The 21892-nt window shown below is 40.2% G+C and overlaps 1 protein-coding gene across 10 annotated transcripts in view; it reads right to left on the minus strand.

Annotated features, from left to right (window-relative positions):
* LOC120069766 (kinetochore protein NUF2 homolog) overlaps window positions 1–21892 on the minus strand; it is an 89352-nt gene that overhangs the window by 34691 nt on the left and 32769 nt on the right. For all 10 annotated transcript variants that reach the window (XR_005479678.1, XR_005479675.1, XR_005479680.1 and 7 more), the window contains one exon: window positions 8831–8920. Coding sequence is in view for 2 of the 10 variants with exons in the window: in XM_039021564.1 (XP_038877492.1) it covers window positions 8831–8920 (90 nt within the window). In the remaining 8 variants the exon portion in view is untranslated. The remainder of the gene's footprint in view (window positions 1–8830; window positions 8921–21892) is intronic.

Genomic DNA, 21892 nt, shown 5'->3' on the forward strand with positions numbered 1-21892 from the left:
CCCAGGTTGGTCACTGGAGGCTGTGTCTGAGGTTGTGTGGCCCCCTCAACTGATTCACTCACTAGAGCACGACCAGATTTCGACTTGTCATTTGGAGAGCGACGTTTACCATTTGGAGGTCGACCATGCAGTTTCCAGCAATGATCCTTCGTGTGCCACTGTTTTTTGCAATGCTCACATACTGGGGGTGTTTTACTATTCTGCTTGTCACCATCAGATCCAGCGGATTTCGCCCCAAAGGCAGCTGACTCTACAGTGGTAACATCCGACCCATTCATTGCACTTGATCTATCTTCTTCCAATCTAACCTCTGAACAGACCTCCATGAGACTGCATCCCAAATATCTCGGGCAGTGGCTGAATTGAGCAACGGTTTGCCAATTTGTGGTTCCATGCTACTGATCAACATCGGTTGGAGCAATGAATCCTCTGCCTTCCAAACACGCTCTTGAAGATCCCCAGGATTTGGTCGGGGTATCTCTCCAGTCAAGTATCCAAACTTATGGCGTCCCTCAAGAACCATTTTAATTGTTTGGAACCAAAAGAAGTAATTTTGTCCATTCAGCTTCTCTCCCGTGATCATTCCTGCAGAGTTTCCTATAGTCCCAGATAAAAGATTAGTAGTAGGAATAGTAGGAAACATTGATACCGGATTTTCTAAATAAATCGAAGAAGAATCATGGCCATTCAATCTAGCTCCAAGAGCAGCCATCTGTTGTTGGAGACTGACCAATTGTTGTTGGAGTTCCCCATGAGATTCAAACCTGGGGTGTTTCTGTCCATAGGTCCTGGAATTTTTTTCAACGAAATCGCCTATTCGAAACTGAGGTTGAGCTAGGTACACATGAGGAAGAGGTTGTCCACCATGGTACTATGAGGAGGCTACTGCTAAAGTTCCACTGGCGGCAAAATACGGCGGCCCGTGATCAACATTGCTCCCAGACGGCTGCGACGGTGGGTAACGGACAGATGGCTTGGCAATCAGCTGCAAGGTTGAAGAAAACGCGCCAATCTAACCCGACCCGGAAGCTGGAGCGAACCTGAGGTTGTCGAAGTCTGGCAGCGGGGCTCCAGATGGGTCGGGTTACGCTGGGTTTAAGATGGTTTGGAGATATCGATCAACGGCTGCTTGAATCACAGCCACATTAGTCATGTCTGCCAGTGTACCTTCATCTATCAAGTTTGATGACTGAGTTTCTTCTATCAAGGCTAGGGTTTTAACACCTTGCTCTGATACCATATTGAAATAGAAAGGAAAGAAACGACACAAGGAGTTTACGTGGAAAACCCTAATTCAGGGAAGAAAAACCACGATAGAAAAGATTTTATTATTTTAATGTCATGCTTATAAGAGACCCAACCTCAGATATAAATAGGATGAGGGGAAACCCTAATTTAGCAAATATAGAGTAAACTACAAAAACACCCTTAAGGCTAATTCAACATATTTCAACAGTTAATTTATCGAGTGGTTTAGTCAAATCCTTGGTTGGTGGGTCTGCAAGCGGATCAATGTGTATGTTAGAAAAGTTGGAGGGTTAGTCAGTGGGTAGGTTTGAAAAGTTGGAGGATGGGTCAGTAGGTAGGATAGAAGAGTTGGAGGGTTAGTCAGTGGTTAGGTTTGAAAAGTTGGAGCATAGGCCAGTGGTTAGGTCTGTAATTTGAGAGGGTCAAGGATAGCCAAGGTCCACTAATGATTTGACTACACCAGATGAGGTACATGGAGGAGGAAGGGGATTTGATGCAACGTCAGATTGTTGAGCTGAAAAGGGTAGTTTGTCTGACACCGGTTACTCTTCATGGTACAGTTGCTTTGTTGTGCTTTGTACCTCATCAGATTTTGAATGCCTCGGGAACCTCACCCTTGTTGGTCTTCTTCGGTTGGCTTGCTAGCAAGCCATGGATTCCAGCAATGTGGCCTATGTGATAATCAGCCATAAAAAAGAGGTCAATCCATATAGTATTGTATATACCAACCGTATGATGTTAAGGCCTCGTACTTTGATCTACCCACCATAAGATGGGATTACTTGTTCATTATAGAGCTCATCATGGTTCCATAGAGAGAAGAGAAGGTGGAAAGCTCCAATCTTCTGTCAGCCCTTATAATTTTCTAGAATTCTTGCTTGTTCAGGATCCTCACAACATAAGACAGCTTTATCAGGATGAAAGGGTGAAATAGCGCTGAAAGCAGTGACCTCGGCTTGTATGGCTTTGAGGATTTGGTACCATCTGTTATGGAAGTTCCTTCTTTTGACCACAATGATGTTACTGGTATCAAAAATGAATCAACATGGGTGTAGGAGCTGAAGAAGTATGTGGTGCAATAATGAGGATTGGTTGGGTGACAAGGGCATTGGTTTCCTTGCTAGCTTCTTTCTCCTTTTTTTCCATGGTCAAGGAGGTCCCCTCTTTCTTCTTAATTAGAGCTTCCTTGTAGGATGATTGTTGGCTGTCATTAATGGAACAGCTAGCTTCAGAGATATAAAAGGTAGTGAGGTTAATGAAAAAATTCCATCCTCTTCTTTGTTATCCAGCTGCAATGATGAGGCGACTTTTTCCCCGTTGTAATCAAGCTTGACAAGTTCCAATGAAAAACCTCTTCTGCTAGAAGTTTTTTCAAGCCACACAATGCAGTCATCAATTCTCCTTTCTTTAAAGAACTTCTGATTTAGGGGAAAAAGGAGCAGACTATTGATTGATTCGGTGAGCCAACTGAGAGTGCTCCAATGTAACATTATGGAGAAAGACTTGTCTTTTGATGTTTCTATTATCAGGATCTTTGTGCCATGAGAACCAGGGTCTATGTCAATCGAGAATTTTTTTCCTCTCGACTGTGATATGCTTCGGCTGTTTAGAGCAGCGGTCCATGGTGAAAGATAGAAGAAAGGTTAAGGTGAGAAAGCATGGTGGATTCCAGCGGTTTGGTCGGAGGAACAGGTGAGGGGTTGGATAGGAGGGGAGAGGAGGGAGGAGAGAGAAACATGGAAAGATGAGACAGGGAATTAGTCACTTCCTTCGAAGCCTTCTTTCTCTCTTAATTAACAAAGCTTTTGAGCTTCCGAAGCTCTCTCTCCACCTTCTTACTCACCTTCCCCACCAGACTTCCTCTCGTTGCTCTTTTTCCTTTTAGGAATCAAGACATTTTTGGCCTCCTCAGCCTCCACCCTATTGACACCAATTGACGCCAACACACTCCACCCGTTGGGCCAGCTCCCAAAAGACTCCCCTCTTGGCATCGGATACGGAATCAAAAGGGGTTTAGAAAAGGAAGGAAGGGTCACCCAACAAAACTCCGCACTGAATGTTGAAAATACGAAAAAGTGTGAACCAACGTGAAGAAGCATAACAACATTAAACAAAATATATGACAAGGATTGCCTCAACATATAACATAAGAAACAAATGGAAGGATGCAAGCACTGATTTGTAGACTTCCGCTGTAAAATTTTGGCCGTATTTAAATTCCCATTGAGCATAATCCAAATCAAAATATTGATTTGCTTCTTTACTGAGACAGAAGGATCAGTGGACCACTTACGAGAATTCGGATGTGTAGAAACCTTGGAGTGGAAGTGAGTTGCATTAAATTCTGAAAATCAACTATTTTATCTTTTCTTTCTTCCCATTGGGAATGTTAATTCCTGTATATATTATGTTTTTTTTTTTTTTGCCTTTTTTGTAATTTCATCTCAATACTGAAATCAATTGATCATTCTCTCTAAAAAAAACCACAACAGGAGAATATGAACATAACTTCTAGTTTAAAAAATGGTGGTAAAGAACTGGTGTAAAATCAAAGGATAGGAAAAACTCTCAAATGGTTTTATTATCTCCAAAATACTGACTTAACCTATTATGTGTAGGCATGGGTTAAAAAAAACAAAATGTTTTACAAAGACTACCTGTAAATAAAAGGTAGTTGGTTAAGGTCTTTCAGTTACAGCACCTAAAAATTAACTAACTATACATAACTAACTAAACATTCTTATAACTGATAAATCATATTCCTCCCCCCTTACAAAAAAACTCGTCCTCGAGTTGTCTTGCCTAAACAAGAAGAATCTAAAAGAATTATTAAAGGATCAGTAAGTGCACCCAGGCATATCAATTAGGTCAACACCCCCTAAGCACTATCATCATATCCACAATTGTTTTAAGTTGTCAAGTGAAAGTCATCTTAGGCATGACAAGGATGCAAGTCTACTACGTTGAACACTGGATTGATGTGTAAATCTAGAGGCAATTCCAAACGATAGGCATTAGAACCATACGCTCGAAGGACTTTGAAAGGACCGAGCTTTCTATTTTTTAGTTTATTATAGGTGCCAGCTGGGAATCTGTTTTTTTCGAAGATGAACCATAACCAAATCCCCTATTTGAAATTGTTGGAGTCGTCGATGTGTGTCAGCTGCCTTTTTGTATGAAGTGTTTACTTATACTTCTTGATGGGATTGAACAATCTTGCCAGCCATCTCTTTAGCATCGTTGTTAAGATCAACAGAAGAAGGAAGTTGAGCGAGATCAACAGTTAAAAAGGGAGGTTTAGTATATACAATTTCAAATGGACACTTCCCTGTAGATCTGTTCTTCAAAAAGTTGAAGGCAAATTCAGCTTGTGCAAGCACTAAATCCCATTGTTTTGGATGTTCTCCACATAGGCAGTGTACTAAATTGCCCAAAGTCCAATTAGTAACCTCTGTTTGACCGTCTGTTTGAGGGTGACTGGTAGTGTTGTATTTAAGGGAAGTATGAAACTTTCGCCAAAGTGTTTTCCAAAAATGACTTAAGAAATTTTACATCCCTATTTGAAACAATAGTTTTTGGGATGCCATGAAGTCGAACTATGTCCCTGAAAAATAGGTTAGCTATGTATACAGCATCATGAGATTTTTTACACGGTATAAAATGACTCGTTTTAGTGAACCTGTCTACGATTAACATTACCGAATCATGTCCCCTTTGAGTTGTTGGTAGTCCAAGGACAAAGTCCATAGAAAAATCCTCCCATATAGAAGTTAGACTGGGTAAAGGTGTGTAGAGATCGACAGATGTTCCTTTGGCAGTTTGGCAAACGAAACATCTTTTGACAAAGTTTTGTACATCACGTTTAATTGGGACCAAAAGAACCGAGTTGAAAGAAGGTCAATCATTTTAGAAATACCAAAGTGACCAGCTAGGCCTCCAGAATGGAGATCTTTTATTTGAGATTCCCGAAGTGAAGTACTATGGATACATAAGTGGTCATTTTTTAACAGAAAATTATCAAAAATGTGGAAGCCACCGGAGTTAATATTATTAGAGTATTTGTACCAAATCTCTTGAAAGTCGGGGTCACTTGGATATAGATCAGGGATATGGTGAAAGGCAGTAACCTCACCAGCTAGGATAGTTAATAGTTCTCCCTTTCTACTTAATGCATTTGCTGCTTCGTTGTCTTTACCAGCTTGTTGGCAGATAACAAAGTCAAACCTTTGTAGAAACGAGAGTCATCTAGCATGCATCGTGCTAATTTGTTTTTGAGATTGAAGATACTTCAAAGAAAAATGGTCAATAAGTAAAATAAATTCCTTATAAAGTAAATAATGCTCCCATTATTTAAGAGCTCTCACGAGGGCATATAATTCTTGTTCATATGTGCTCCAATTTTGTTTTGGAGGACTTAGTTTTTCACTAAAATATTCAATAGGGTGACCATTTTGGGATAAAACTAGTCCTATTCCTATGCCACATGCGTCGACTACCATTTGAAAAGGTATGGTAAAGTTGGGGAGTTTGAGCACAGGACTATGGCTTAAGAAGTGTTTGATTTCGTTGAAACTATATGCCTGTTCTGTGCACCATTTGAAGAAGTTTTTGTGTAAGCAGTCTGTTAAGGGAGCTGTTAATTTGCTAAAATTTTTAATGCATTTCCTATAGAAGGATGCTAGACCTAAGAAAGATTGGATTTTTTAACTGTTGACGGGGTTGGCCAACTAGAAATGTCTTTTACCTTCTTTGAATCAACTTTGATTCCATTCTTTCCTATTATAAATCCTAGAAAAGAAATTTCATGTACCAAAAAGATATATATTTTTTGTGTTTAAGTAGAATTGATTTTTGTATAAAGTGGAAAAAATAGTGTGTAAATGGTTCAAGTGCTCCTGAACAGTTTTAGTAAAAACAAGTGTCATCAAAATAAAGAACAAATTTATTGAGGAAAGGAAGAAAAACCTTGTTCATTAGGCGCATGAATGTATTAGGAGCGTTTGAGAAGCCAAATGGCATGACAGGCCATTCAAATAGACCTTCATTTGTTTTGAAGGCGGTTTTCCATTCATCGCCAGGTTTTATACAAATTTGATGATAACCACTATGGAGATCCAATTTAGAAAAGATGTTAGCACCACTATGTTGGATGAATGCTGGGACTGCACACGGGCTAATACTATGTTGGATGAAGCCTTTGTGGAGTAAATCTTAAATATGATCATGCAAGATTTTATATTCTGCCGGGCTCATTTTGTAATGGGCCAAGTGAGGTAAAGAGGCTCCCGGAATGAAATCTATTTGGTGTTGGATGTCCCAGAGGGGAGTAATTGAGTTAGAGTGTTACTAATATTTGGAAATTCCTCAAATAGTTGTTATACTGTGGCAGGTAATGGTGTCGTAGAAATCATTTCTTCATGTCCTTTCACTACTAAACCCAGACCACGTCTTCCTTTTGTCCGATAAATTGTTTGCCATTTAAGACACAATATAGCTGACCTTTAGGTTCCTTTGTGGCGTTTGTTGTGACTGGTTTATGAAGTGGATGGAAAACTATTTTCCTCCCATGCCAAGAGAATTCATATGTATTGTTACGGCCCTTGTGGATTGCTTGCAAATCATATTGCCAAGGCCGTCCGAGGAGGATGTGGCAGATGTCCATATCCAAAACATCGCAGACTATTTGATCTTTATAGTTGTTGCCAATAGATAATTGAATGGTGCAAGTGTGAGAAACCGGTGCTTTTCCCCCTTTCTCAATCCAACTCACTTCATATGGGCTCGGGTGTGGTTCTAATGGGAGATCGAGGGCTTGAACAAGTTTTTTAGAAACCACATTCTCGAAGCTACCACTGTCAATTATGACATTACATACCCTTCCTTTTACTGTGCATCTTGTTTTGAACGAGGAGTGTCGTTGAGAATTTGGTTCATTCTTTGGTGTAAGCAAAATTCTTTGAATAACACAAGAAACACTGTCACCCTCATCTGGTTCCAAGAAATTTGTTTCCTCCACTTCTTCATCATCTAAGGTGTAATCGAATGCATCTTCTTCTTCACCACTGCCATTGTTCGACAATCTGGACAGTTATTGGACAAATGCCCTGTTTTTCCACATCTAAATCACTTTCCAAAAGTTGGACGACCTTAAAGGATTAGTTTGCTTCTTTGTGTTTTCACCTTGACTTTGATCTTTGTTGTTGGATGTCTCTGCCTCTTTCAGTTTCGAAGTACTCCCCTGAGATTGGTTGGTTTGAGTTCTTATCATTGGAGAAGTGTTTTTCCTAGCATCAGTGGCCGTAGAATCCCGTTGATTTCTTCTATTAATTCTCTTATTTTGAGAATCATTCATTTCTTTCACAGTCTCGACTAAAGAAATGACATCAGAAAGAAAACCCAAAGATTGAATCTTGACCTTTTTTTTAATGTCCACACGCAACCCTCCAGTGAATCTTGCGGTGAGATGTTGCTCATTTTCAGGTAGATTAGTTCATGCACCTAGCCGATGTTGTGTACTCAACCACAGATCTGGGTCCCTGACCCAAGTTTTGATACGTATACAAAATTTGCTCATAATTGGTAGGCAAAGAACCTGTCCTTCATTAGCCATTTCAACCTCTCCCAACTTGTGATAGGATTCTTCCTATTTCGATACCTATTTACTTCCAATTGCTCCCACCAAGCTGAAGCACCACCACGAAATTTCAAAGCCACCAGCTGAACTTTCTTATGTTCTGGAGTATTAGCATATTTGAAGACGCTTTCGACATTCTTGATCCACTCCAAGAAGTCTTCTATGCCTCTTTTCCCATTAAACGTGGGAATATCTAATCTTACTCTATATTCATTCTGTTCTTGATGTTGGTGTCCCACAGCCCTCCAACGCCTTAGGTGTTTTTCATTTTCTCCTTCTACTTCGGTTGAAGGGTCACTGTACTGCCGTTGTCTTCTCTGGAAATTAAGCATTCTTGGCTGAAGGTTTGGCATTCTTGGTTGTTCTTGTTGTAATGCAGGCCAATCTTGAATGTTTCTTGGTTGATTCCCAAGTCGAACGTTGGGGTTTTGCCTTTCTTGAGGGGGATTGTTGATTCTTGCATTATTCACTTGGTTTTGTGGTTGTTGTCTAATCATTTGTAGCTCCTCTGCAATTTCACCAACTTTTGTCATCAGTCTTTCCATCATTCTTTGAAGACCACCAATGAATTCTTCCATGGACTACATGCGACTCGTTAAAGTTCTTGGTGATTGGGCGGTGGAACTCCCCGCTTCATTGTTTATGGCTTCGGAATCATTGCCATTGGTAGGCTTTTTCCCTGCCGTCAGCTCCCAGAATTCTGCTCTGATACCAAATGGTGTAAAACCAAAGGATAGAAAAAACTCTCAAATGATTTTATTATCTCCAAAATACTGACCGAACCTAATATTTATAGGCATGGGTTAAAATCAAACTGTTTTACAAAGACTACCTGTAAATAAAAGGTAGTTGGTTAAGGTCTTTTAGATACAGCACCTAAAAAATAACTAACTAACTAAACATTCTTATAACGGATACATCAAGAACATAGAAACAAGGAAAAAAGACCTGCAACTTATCTGGTGATTGAACAATTTTTGAACGCAAATTAGCATTTTCTTGGACACTTTGTACTAAGAGAAATTCTGCATTAGAGATCTGAAAATAGACAAAAGAAGCAGTGAGAAGATAGCAAGAGTTTTAAAAACAGATAGAGCATATTCATATTCAGTTTGCATCATAAATAAACCAAAAAAAAATCTCTGACAAATATAACAAGCAGAAATCAACATTCAATCCGCAAAATGTACAAAAAATATGACAATCATAGAAGATACTGCTCTCTGTATAAGGTTCATGGACAATGTAGAACAAGAGATTAATAATAAAAATAACAGCAATAAGAGACTTGCATGAAACATGAGTCACATAAAAAAATTACAAGAAACAAAAGTGTGATAATATTAAAGATTAAAATCCTCCCCACCACACCAAAACTACACTGGTTTGGGGCAAGAACAAAAGTAGAGAATCAGCAAATATTCTCCTAGGCTATGAGCCCAGAAAAGTTCGTTTTTGAAGCTTGACTATAAGCACCGACACATGCAAAATGTTTCAAGTGTCCGTGCCAGACATGTGTCAGACACCGACACACTTGAACACGCTCCCGACATTGGGTTGACACGCTATTATGCATATCTATTATTTTATTATTTTTATTTTTGGACACATGAGGACACTCTAGGTCACGCTTTCCGACACTTAGTCGCCATGAACATGTGTTCTAGTTTTTTGAGGCGATCTCTTTACACGGGAAGAAGAAAAATTTGGGGAAAAAGAAAATTTTGCAGAAGAAGAGTTGAAGAGAACGAAGAATAGGAAAGAAGAGCAGGGTTAAGAAGAGTGGAAGGAGGAGCACGGACGGAGAAAGAGAAGATAGAAAAAGAATAGTAATGAAAGAAGAAAATGTTGGAGCAAGAAGAGAACAGAAAGGAGAAAAAATAAAAGAAGCAAAATGTTAGAACAAGAAGAGTACAGTGGACAAAAGAACAGAAAAAATGAGAAGAAAAGCCGTGAAGAAGAAGAGTATCTTTGTAAGCACTAAGAGTTGGTTGCATGAACTGCCGGATGGCAATATACTTTCTACTATAATAGTTTCTAGAAAACCTAAATGGATTGTTGCATGAAAATTGCCATTTGGCAGTTTACCCCAGTAAATAAAAGTGTATGCCATGTTTAATAGTACACTTTCTATCTCTTATGTCCAGCGCCATCCACGAGAAAAAAGGGATACTATTGATGAATGTTCTTTTAATGTTTTTCAATTTACGGAGCCATTGATCATATAATTGTAGTTTGAATTTAGAAGTCAACAAGAATAGATTCAGAAAGGAGGATCATCATCTCTGAAAGTTCTTTTAACGTTTAAACTTGGTAGAAAATTATATTAAAATTACTAAACATTCATAAAATGTCAAAATATGCACATGAATGTGTGTGTGTATATATATATGTAAATTAACATGTCCCAAACGTGTTATGTCCTACTTTTTCAGAAATTGTATGTCGTCGTGTTCTTATAGTATCAAATCCATGTCACGTGTTTGTGCTTCTTTAAGGTTGGGTTGATCGGGTTTTTGAACACTCGTACCTCTAGTATAATTGTCCTTAAATTCTTAGGGTATATCCATGTATCTTCCTCCACCAGATCACCATTAAAAAATTCATTCTTTACATCAAGTTAAAATAATGGCCAATCTAGATTTGTAGCAATAGAGAGAAGTACCCGAATAGTATTTAAGTTAGCGACTAGGGAAAAAGTTTTTTTGATAGTCTATCCCATAAGCTTGGGTGAATCCTTTGGCCACAAAGCGAGCTTTGGATCTCTCTATACTGCCATTTGGTTTATGTTTGGTTGAAAGGACCCATTTACATCCAACTATGCGTTTACCTGAGGGCAAATCTATAAGTACCCATGTCCCTTTTTCTCAAGGACCTACAACTCTTCTAGAGTAGTTGCTTTCCATTTAGGTTTATATAATGTTTCCTTAAAAATGTTTGGAGTTTATACCTGAGCTAGTGATGTCACAAATGCTCTAAAAAGTAAAAAGTTGTGACAGATTAGTATAAACAAGTGGTACGGAGGATGTTGAGTACATGAGCGAATACCTTTTCTTAGAGCAATAGTCATGTGCACTAATGTCTCGTGCACTATTTTAGAGATACTAAGATTTCAGTCTCAATTGGAACGCCTTCATCTTCCCGCTTTCTTGATCTTGTAACAACCTAGTTGTGGCTTCTTTTAATTTTCAGATTATCTTTTTGTTGTATGCCTTTAAATAGGCAAGGTCTTCCAGTATTGTACTCAGCAATTGAATTGAATTTCTGTTCTTCTTTCTAGGAGATGATGAGAATGCTATGGAGGTGTCAACCTAGTTGAGATGTCCTGGTGCATTTGCTGATCCTTTTTGTTTTGTTTTGTTTTGTTTTGAATAGTTTTGCTCTTTATGGTTTGTTTCATTTCATACACTTGTAACATCTTTCATTATTTTAATGAAGTGGGTTGTTTCTTGTTCAAAAAAAATTTAAATCTTGACTTTGCTGAATGATGAAAAATAGAGTAGGAAAAAGAAAATAACACACCAAGAATTTATGTGGAAAACCCTAATTAGGGAGAAAAACCATGGGATAAGGGAATTATGATTAGAAACTGATACAATGGAATACAGTAGACCAACAGCTTAAATAGAGAATAGGAAAATCCTAGGGTACAATGAAAAAGACAAAATTGCCCCTAGAGCGCAAAACCCTAATTTCAACACTCCCCCTCAAGTTGGGGCGTAGATATCAATAAGTCCCAACTTGCTCACACAAGCGTCAAACAACTGTCTGGAAAGCCCCTTTGTTAGGACATCTGCAATTTGTTGATTGGGGGGAATATAAGGAACACAAATGTTGTCATTATCGAGTCTTTCCTTGATAAAGTGTCCGTCAATCTCCACATGCTTTGTTCTGTCATGTTGAACAGGGTCGTTTGCTATGCTTATGGCTACTTTATTATCACAGTAGAGTTTCATTGGGCTGGTATGCTCTTGATTAAGGTCTTTCAAGACTTTTTCAAGCCAGATCTCTTCACAGATTCCTTGACTCATGGCCCTGTATTCTGCCTCAGCACTGCTTCGGGCAACAACACCTTGTTTTTTGCTTCTCCATGTAACAAGATTGCCCCACACAAAGGTACAATATCCTGATGTTGATTTTTTGTCTACTACGGATCCTGCCCAATCAACATCGGTGTAAGCTTCGATACATCGTTTTCCAGTTTTCCTGAACATCAAGCCTTTCCCTGGAGAAGTTTTCAGATATCTCAAAATGCGTTCTACTGCCCTCATGTGTTCTTCGTATGGTGACTGCATAAACTGACTTACCATACTTACTGCATAAGAGATGTCAAGTCTAGTATGAGAAAGATATATTAATTTCCCAACAAATCGCTGATATCTTTCTTTGCTCACTATAGGGATATCTTTCTTTGCTCACTCATATTACTTAACTTTGCATTGGCTTCTATAGGGGTATCAACTAGTTTGCACCCCGTCATACCTGTTTCCTTGAGCAAGTCCAGAGTATACTTCCTTTGGGAAACTGAAATTCCTTCTCTTGATCGAGCTACTTCCATTCCGAGGAAGTATCTTAGTTTTCCAAGGTCCTTGATCTTGAATTCCTCGGCTATCTTTGCCTTCAATCGGTCAATCTCTGAAGTATCATCACCTGAAATAACAATGTCATCAACATAAACAATCAAAACTGCGATTTTCCCAGATACAGACCTTTTAGTAAACAGAGTATGATCAGAATGACTCTGTTTATATCCTTGAGATTTTACAAACATAGTAAATCTACCAAACCAAGCCCTTGGTGACTATTTTAGCCCATATAAGGACTTTCTCAATCTGCAAACTCGGTGATCAAACTGTTTCTCAAATCCTGGGGGAGGACTCATATAGACTTCTTCCTCCAGTTCTCCATTGAGAAAAGTATTCTTCACATCAAGCTGGTGAAAGGGTCAATCCTTATTAACTGCATTAGAAAGGAGGACCCAAACTGTATTTAGCTTTGCAACTGGCGAAAAGGTCTCTGAATAATCAACCCCAAACGTCTGAGTAAAACCCCTGGCCACTAATCTTGCTTTGTATCTATCAACAGTTCCATCAGGCTTATACGTTATTGTGGATACCCATTTACATCCGACTGCTTTATGACCATTTGGAAGATTGACTTGATCCCACGTATGATTTTTCTCGAGGGCTTTCATTTCTTCTATAACTGCGGCTTTCCATTCAGGACTTTCCAATGGGGTGTGTATACCTTTTGGTATCACCACTGTGTCTAGGCTTGTAGTGATGGCCTTGAACTCAAGAGATAAATTACTATAGGACAAGTAACTTTGCAACGGATATTTAGTACATGATCTCGTACCTTTCCTCAGGGCAATCGAAAGATCAAGGAATTCATCTCTATCTTTATTTTCTTCTGACATACTGCATTCTCCCTCCGGTTCTGTTATTTTCCCACTCAACATTTTTTCCAGCGGGAATAAGAGAAGCTTCTTTTCTAGGTTCTACCATGTCCTCAAAAGTCACACACTCATCTGTCTTTGCACCATCATCAACCTCAATCACATCCTTGCTGGCATTATCTTCCCTGCTTTTGCTCTCAACATTTTCAACACAAGCATCAGTGTTATCACATTTATTATCATGATCAGGGATAGGACTACTAGTACCTGGAACTGATCTCTGTTCAGACTCATGAACTGGAGCCGGAGAGATGACAGGTGGCGCTATTTCCTTCCTGAGATTCTTTCTATGGTACGTGATCCAAGCAACTTGTTCAGTTGGGAGGATGGGTGCATTGGTGTTGACACTGACATCAAGGATGGGTTCAGGTTCAGGTAAGGTAGAAAGACTGGGACCCCAATTGGTTTCTTCACTGGAATGCTCCCCCTGAAAAGAACCATTGGGAAAGAATGGATGATCTTCGAAGGTCACATCCATAAAGACAAAGTATTTCCTGGAAGGAGGGTGATAACACTTGTACCCACGCTGATGTAGAGGGTATCCTACAAAAACGCATTTTTGTGCTCGAGGGGTAAACTTGGTACGATTAGGTCCGTGTGTATAGACGAACACCACACAGACAAAGACACGAAGGGGTACATCAGAAAGAAATCTAGGGTTTGGGTAAGACTCTTTGAAATAGTCTAATGAGGTTTGGAATTTTAGGACTCAGGATGGCATGCGGTTTATTAGATGGGTTGCTGTCAGGATAGCATCACCCCACAAATAAGAGGAAAGAGAGGTAGACAACATAAGAGAGCGGGCAACTTTAACTAGGTGACGGTTTTTCCGTTCGGCCATTCCATTTTGTTGAGGAGTGTATGCACAGGAACTCTGATGGACAACACCTTTGGAGGTAAGGAATTCTCGTAAGGTGTTACTAAGGTATTCTCGACCATTATCACTTCTGAGAATAGCGATTTTAGCGTTGAACTAGGTTTCTATGGAATTGTAAAATTGTTGGAAAACTGAAATGACTTCTGATTTATCTGTCAATAGAAAAACCCAGGTTAGACGAGTATGATCGTCAATAAAGGTTACAAACCAACGCTTCCCAGTTATGGTAGTGACTGGTGAAGGACCCCAGACATCACTATGGAATAAAGTAAACGGTTTAAACGGCTTATTGGGCTGAGAAGAGAAAAAAACATGAGGCCGTTTTGCCTGGACACACACATCACTTTCAATTTAGAGATATTAATATTGCGAAAAAGTGAGGGAACAAATAGTTCATATACTGGAAATTAGGATGGCCAAGATGATAATGCCACAACATATAATCAATTTCAGAAATGGAAAAATGAGAAAAAAACAAACTAGTTCTATCACATTGTCTAAAGGAAGCTTCTTCAATAAGGAAATAGAGTCCCCTGTCATGCCAGGCAGTGCCAATCGTCCTCCCCGAGGTCAGATCCTGAAACACAACATCATCAGATGAGAAACTAACACAACACTTCAAATCTCTTGTTAGCTTACTAATAGATAACAGATTGTAAGACACTTTTGGCACATGCAACACATCTTGGAGTACTAAGCCGACAAAGGGTGACACTCATCCTTTTCCAACAACAGGAGCAAAGGACCCATCTGCAATTCTGATTCTTTCATTTCCAGCACCAGGTTGATAAGATAAAAATTGATCAGAAGAACCAGTAAGGTGATCTGTGGCTCCTGAGTCTAATATCCATGATTTATTACCAGTTATACTCACAAGACCAAAAGATTGAAAAGTACCTGTATGGGCGATTGCACTTACACCTACTGTAGTAGTGTTCTGAGTAGTTTCCTGGTTCTGAGTCTGAGTATCTTCAGTAACAGATTCACCTACGAGAGCCCGACTTGGCTGTCGTTTCTTACCATTAGGCGGTCGACCGTGGTGTTTCCAGCACTTATCTTTAGTGTGCCAGGGTTTCTTGCAATGTTCACACACTGGGGGTGGCTTACTGTTCTATTTATCTTGTACCGGACCTGATGTTTTGAAAGCAGCGGAATCTGTTGGTATTATAGGTGTACTGTTCATGGCTCTCGACCTATCTTCTTCCAGGCGAACTTCAAAACAAAACTCCATTAGGGATGGTATAGGTCTGGTCCCCAATATACGACTGCGCACTGTATCAAATTTAGAGTTGAGACCTGCAAGAAAGTCATACACGCGATCCGTTTCTTCAGACTAATAATGTAGCACTCCTCCACAAGGACAGTTCCAGATCATCTCACGGCACAAATCCATCTCTTGCCATAACAGAGATAGCTTGTTAAAGTAAGTGGTAACGTCCATCGTTCCCTGTTTGCATTCATGGACCTGCTTACGTAGAGTATACAAACGTGAGGCATTCTGTCTCCTGGAGTAGAGTTTCTGGGCTGCCTCCCAAATATCACGGGCTGTAGCTGCATACAATAAAGGTTTTCCAACCTGAGGTTCCATACTGCCAATCAAAGTTGATCCCAACAAAGAATCCTCTCCTTTCTACATTCGCTCTTGGGGTCCCCCGATCCTTGATTTTGGTATTTCACCAGTCAGATATCCAAATTTATGACGGCCCTCAAGAGCCATTTTAATAGATTGGGACCAAGAGAAGTAATTATCACCATTCAACTTTTCCCCTATAATAATTCCAGAAGAATTGCCTATAGTTCCAGAACATCAATTTGAGGAGTAAGTAGGGAACGAAGTTACCGAGTTTTCAGGGTATGGATTTAGATCTGATTGGATCTTGGATTTCGATCCCATGGCTTCCCCAATAGCAGCAAGTTGCTGTTGAAACATCTCGTTCTGTTGTTTAATCTGCAACTGCAACTGGGTAACTCGATCTTTGATTATATTTCCTTGGTCCTGGTGGTATGATGAAGACTCGCCCCCTCCAAACTCATCCATACTTGGCGAAAACTGCCCCATTCGGTTGCTCATACGTGGCTGGAAAATACCCATACCTCTTTCATCTGTCCTTTGGTGCGGCAAAGACTGGGATGAGGCTCCGACCTGAGAGGAGAAGGCCGGCGGCACTCCCGAAGGATGGAAACTTGACTAATCGGCAGTGGGTAGGGCGGCAGCAGCTGGTCTTCACGAAACTGGGGAAGAAGGGTTTGGAAGTATCTATCAATGGCTTTTTGGATAACAGTGGTTATATCTAGGTTATTGGTTTGGGATTCTCCTATTGGATTTTCCTCAATGGTGGTCAGGGTTTCGTCTCCATGCTCTGATGCCATGATGAAAAATAGAGTAGGGAAAAGAAAATAGCACACCAAGAATTTACGTGGAAAACTCTAATTAGGGAGAAAAACCACGGGATAAGGGAATTATTAGAAACTGATATGATGGAATACAGTAGACCAACAACTTAAATAGAGAACAGGGAAACCCTAGGATACAATGAAAAAGACAAAATTGTCACTAGAGCGCAAAACCCTAATTTCAACACTGAACTTAAGCAGATTGTATTTAATTTCTCACAAGTTGTCTTGCTCTTCACGAGGAAACTTGCAATTTAGACTTGGAGGTAGATATGGGAGTTGGCTTAGAAGAAGGTACAGGAGCATCTTCAGAAGATGAGATTAAAGGAAAGTCAGAAAACAATCCCAATTATTTGGTTCAAGATCATAATGATCCCTCAAAATCGCATAACTGGAAAAATATGACTGGTTTTCAAAGAATGTGACATCCATGGTGTGAAAGAATTGGTAAAATTGGAGGATAACATTTGTAACCTTTCTTGTTTGGAGAGTATCAAAGAAAGATGTGTTTCATACATCTTGCATCAAGTTAACAATGCTCGAAATATATGTGAACTAATGCATTACACCCAAATATGTTTAGTGATAGTGGAGACACGAGACAAGAGGTAGGTAATAGTGCAAGTAAATTGTTGAACTTCAGAATGCGGGAGGACAACCTATTTATGAGATATGCATCAGTTAAGAAGCTTCACCCCAAAAAGTTTATGGAACTTGTGAAGCGAGCATTAGAGATCGAGCTACATTGAGGAGATGGTATTTCAGCGTTCAACTACAGCATTTTGTTAGGGTGTGTGAACATAAGAACTTTGGTGAACTATACCATGAAATTGAAGATAGAGACCAAAAGTAGAGTTGAAAAATCACGAGCATTGTCAGTTTTAAGTGTTTTGGTACTGGTTTGAAAATGGGTTTGGATCATTTTAGGAAAGATTGTGAATAGTTGGTTGGCTTCAGATTTATCTTTCACAAAGAATGTCCAACACAAATGTGTGTGGTCATCAACAAAAAGAAACCAATATGCCCCATTGATATTTTTTACCCTTGAAGGTTCCCAATTGTCTCAATTGATATAATGAAAAGAGACTATTGCTCAAAATGCAAAAAAAACAAATCTCAATGTAAGCACAAGATTATAAAAGATAGAAGGGTCAATAGGTGCAACGGGGTATCTCAACTAGGTAGACACACCCATAGCACCCTCATCATTTCCCAATACATGAATTCCAATAAAACTTAATGTCACACCCCCTTCCAGATTATCCACCTAATCTAGAAAGAGGATTGAAGATGCTAAACATCCTCCCCTCATGACATTTAGCATCCAACTAACCAACTCATCTGTTTTACTTTATTATTATTTTAAAAATGCTTGAATCTTGAATTCTGAATTCCTATTGACTTGATATGAGCTGGATTTAAGAAAATATAATTTGGAACCTGATTTTACATTATTGTGATTTGTATGCTTTTGTAAGAAAACCTCTTGATGGTGGATTTAAGAATGTTGAATGGTTTGTGAAAGTGATTTCAAACTACTAATTCTTATACACGAGAGATGGTTATTTTCCCATGCTACTTGAATGTGTTTCAACAGCAGGCGATCAGAGAGCTACCGGAGTCAGATATGGCCAAAGTATACTGAGAAGTCCAAAGGAACCTACGCCTGTAGCGCCACCCAGGCTATCAAGGGGCTACTAGGGTCTGATGTGGCCAGAGTATTTTGGATAGTCCAGAGTAACCTGAGTTTGTAGTGTGTATCTATGTTTAGCCTTGAGGCAGCTCTCGTGCACATATGACCTTGTTATTTGGTTTACACCACGTGAAGCATTCCTTGTCCAGAGTAACCCGTAGTTATAAACGAGTATTTGGGTACAAAGTTGGTATGGTTTTCTGATAACTCCTAAATGCTTTATAATGTGCTTTCTATAAGATAAGATCATGCCACTGTTTTACTAGCACGTGTTTGAGATGTTACTGAATCTTTTATACTTTGCCAATGATTTACTGAATGATTTGACCAACTTTATTGATGATTTAGAAAAAGAACACTTATGTTCATATTAAATTACCACTCATTCGGCTTTAGCTTATGCTTTTCAATGTTTTATGTCACCTCTAGGTAGCAATAAAGTTCCGGACTCAAGCCGAGTTGTTCACTGACACACGGCGAGGGTCTACTACTACATTGTAGGTCTACATGTTTTGAAGTCCTATTGTAAATAGTCAACATAGCACGAACCACGTGTATTTGAGTTTTGGGAGCGTGGGACAAAAGTACTTGTTTGGTTGTATAGTTATAAAAAGTGTTTCTGTAGTACATAAACTTTGTTGATGGTTTGTATATAACAGGAGATGGGAAAGCTATGAAATGTGTTTGTGAATGTCATGAAATGGAATATGTCGAATGGAAATTAATGATCATTGTGTAACTGTTCAGGTTCATGTACAAGATGAGTTGGTTAGTTGGATGCTCAATGTCATCAGGGAAGGTGATGTTTAGCATCTTCACTCCTCTTTCTAAATTAGATGGGTAAGCTGGGAGGGGGTGTGACACTTAAGTACAAAATTACATAGAACAGATAAATGCATTCCAATTAAGACATATAGCCTGAATTGAGTAATTCGCAATTGAGCACACCAAGAAGAAGCTAGGAGACAAGTTGAGCCAAAGCAATCTGACCAATCAAAGGGCTTATCATGGAATACTCTCTGGTTTTGTTCAAACTAAATTTCTGAAATCAAGACTTTTGGACCAAAAAAGTTGTGCTTTTGAGGATAATAACAAACCAACAACCAATTGAGAGACATTCTCCTTAATTGATTGCCCAACAACACCATGTAAGTTGATAAAAGAGAACAACTTCAACCAACAATGGCTAGAAAAGAACAAGTAATCAACAAATACGGCAAATCTTCACCATTTGCGGAACAAAGTGGACAAATAGAAAGGGGCAAAAATTGATCCCGAAGCTTGTGCTGCAAGGTTACCAAGTAATTAAGAGATCCATAAATCACCATGACAGTATGTTGAATCTTGGACTTTTAGACTTCTAAAACAACATGAACTATCTCCTCATCAAAAGGAGAAGAAACATTCAAATGTTTAGACATTGACTTGATCGAGTAATTCCCTGAAGCATCCAAAGACCAAAGCCTTGAATCTGAAGCTTGATTAACCCACACTCCATCAACATTGCATAGCAACTGTTGAACTAGAGAAGGAACAATCAAATAACAGTTGTTGTACATCCTTACTATTTGCTAAACAAAGAGAGCAAATAGTTGGGGAAAGATGGTGTGACTGAAGCTTATGTTGTAAGGTAGTAATTGAGAGAACCAAACAAACTGTAACGCCCCAGGCCCAAGATTCGGACCAAGATTCGGAATTCGGATTCGGCCCCTTTGAACTTAAAGCTGGCTTCTCTAGGAGGGTTAAAATTCACCTCTTTACGAGAACAATCTATACTAGCATGGTTGGCAGCCAACCAATCCATGCCCAGAATTACATCGAAATCGCGCATGTCTAATACTATCAGAGTCACATCGGCTAGGTGTCGGCTGAACTACCCTGATGCGAACTCGGGGCTAACCCCCCGCACTTCCGGAACCACTACTAGGGCATTGGTCTGCCGTATGCCCTACCTGTTTAATCTGAAAACATGTCCGCGATGCCTATCAGACAACGTCCCAATGACGCTTTCCACAAGACTTGCACACCGGCCTTTCCTTCCAAACTCCTCCTAAATAAGTGTAGCCTGTCGTTGAAGCATTCCCTACTGGTCTGCTTGTACTCTGGACCTTCTGCGAAGGTCCGGAGCTTTCTGCTCAACCTTCCTTTTCTGGCCGGGGGCGGTTCCTCCGTCAAGGACTTCAGGAAACTCTATTCCCTGAAAGAACAACCCACGCGTGTCTGGCGTTCGGAAGGCTGCGGCGTAGGTGGGAGGTCCAGGACTTGCACGATGCCTCGCACGCGCCTCCCCCGTCTCGGAGTCCTTGTACAAACCTCTCAACCCTCTTTGCTTCGGTAAACACCAGGTCAGGACAAAACAGGACAATTTATCAAACTCCTCTTCATATCTTCTTCCACTGTCATGGTTCCTACTCTTCAAGTTCATGAACTCAGCCTGCTTGTTGTACCTCACATGAGCAGAGAAGACTATCTCATAAAACGCTCCTTGAACTAATCCCACGTGGCTTGGCCTCAACCGGCTTCTATCATTTCTTCAACCGAACGCCACCAACGCTTGGCACGTGCGATGAGAACGAAAGCGGAACCCTGCACCGTTCTGCTCCTACTGACACCTCATTACTTGGAAAGTACCGTCAAGATCACCTCTAACGTGGCACAATTCTGCATGTTGTGGGTCTTTAAGGATCTGTTATAACGTCGGGGGATCGTACTTTCTTGAAATCTCGCAGGTATCCAACTTCCAACGAAGGGCCCTACCCATTGGTCCGACTTGTGGCCTTATCCTGATCTCTGAACTGGTGGTAACAGGCCGACGAGGATGGCACCTGCTGTGATTGTACATGCTGGGCGATCTGCTCGGGCCACCATGCCCCTTAGCTGTCCCACCACCGGCCTGCGTGACGCAATTACCAATAGCTGCAGCCATAGCCGATATTTATTCACTGGGATTTCTGAGGACGACGGTCCCTAGTGGGGATACAGTCGAAGTTCAGGCCCGCTTCTTGAATCTAACCCTACTGCCAGGTTGACCAAGAGAGAGTCGCGAGAGTGGCAGGTCTGCTCCATGTTTGACGACATAATGCATTTTCATGTCTCCATTGTTGAGAAAGATAATTAACGGGACCCATCGCATATGGTGGGACTTTTGAGCCCTTTGGCAACTGAACTGAGAAGAGTGAGAGTTGAGAGAGAAAGAAGCCCGATGCAGAGTTGTGGCCAAGGAGGTGAAAGTTTGCACAGAAGGAGTGCCACTTGTGTGAAGGGTCCTGTGGCAGAATCATCAGTTTGAGGAAGCTCTTAGGAGCGAGAGGAACGAGAATGAGGGCACTACATCCAAAAGCTCTTCCAGGATTAGAACTTTCAAGGACGAAAGTTATTAAGGGAGGAAGTTTGTATACGTCCCAAAGTATTTTAGTTTTTTTTTATAAAAAAAAAAACATAAGGGGGGGGGTGGGAGGGGCGAAGCCAAGGGGGCGGCGAAGGGCGGGGGGGGAATATTGGTTATTTTTAGAAGAGAAGTAGGGTTTTAAAATGGCATTGGGATGCGTGCAAAAGGACAAAAAAGGTTTTCTTTTCTTCCTTTCTTTC

Source organism: Benincasa hispida, unplaced genomic scaffold (assembly GCF_009727055.1).
Source record: "Benincasa hispida cultivar B227 unplaced genomic scaffold, ASM972705v1 Contig587, whole genome shotgun sequence".
NCBI lineage: Eukaryota > Viridiplantae > Streptophyta > Magnoliopsida > Cucurbitales > Cucurbitaceae > Benincasa > Benincasa hispida.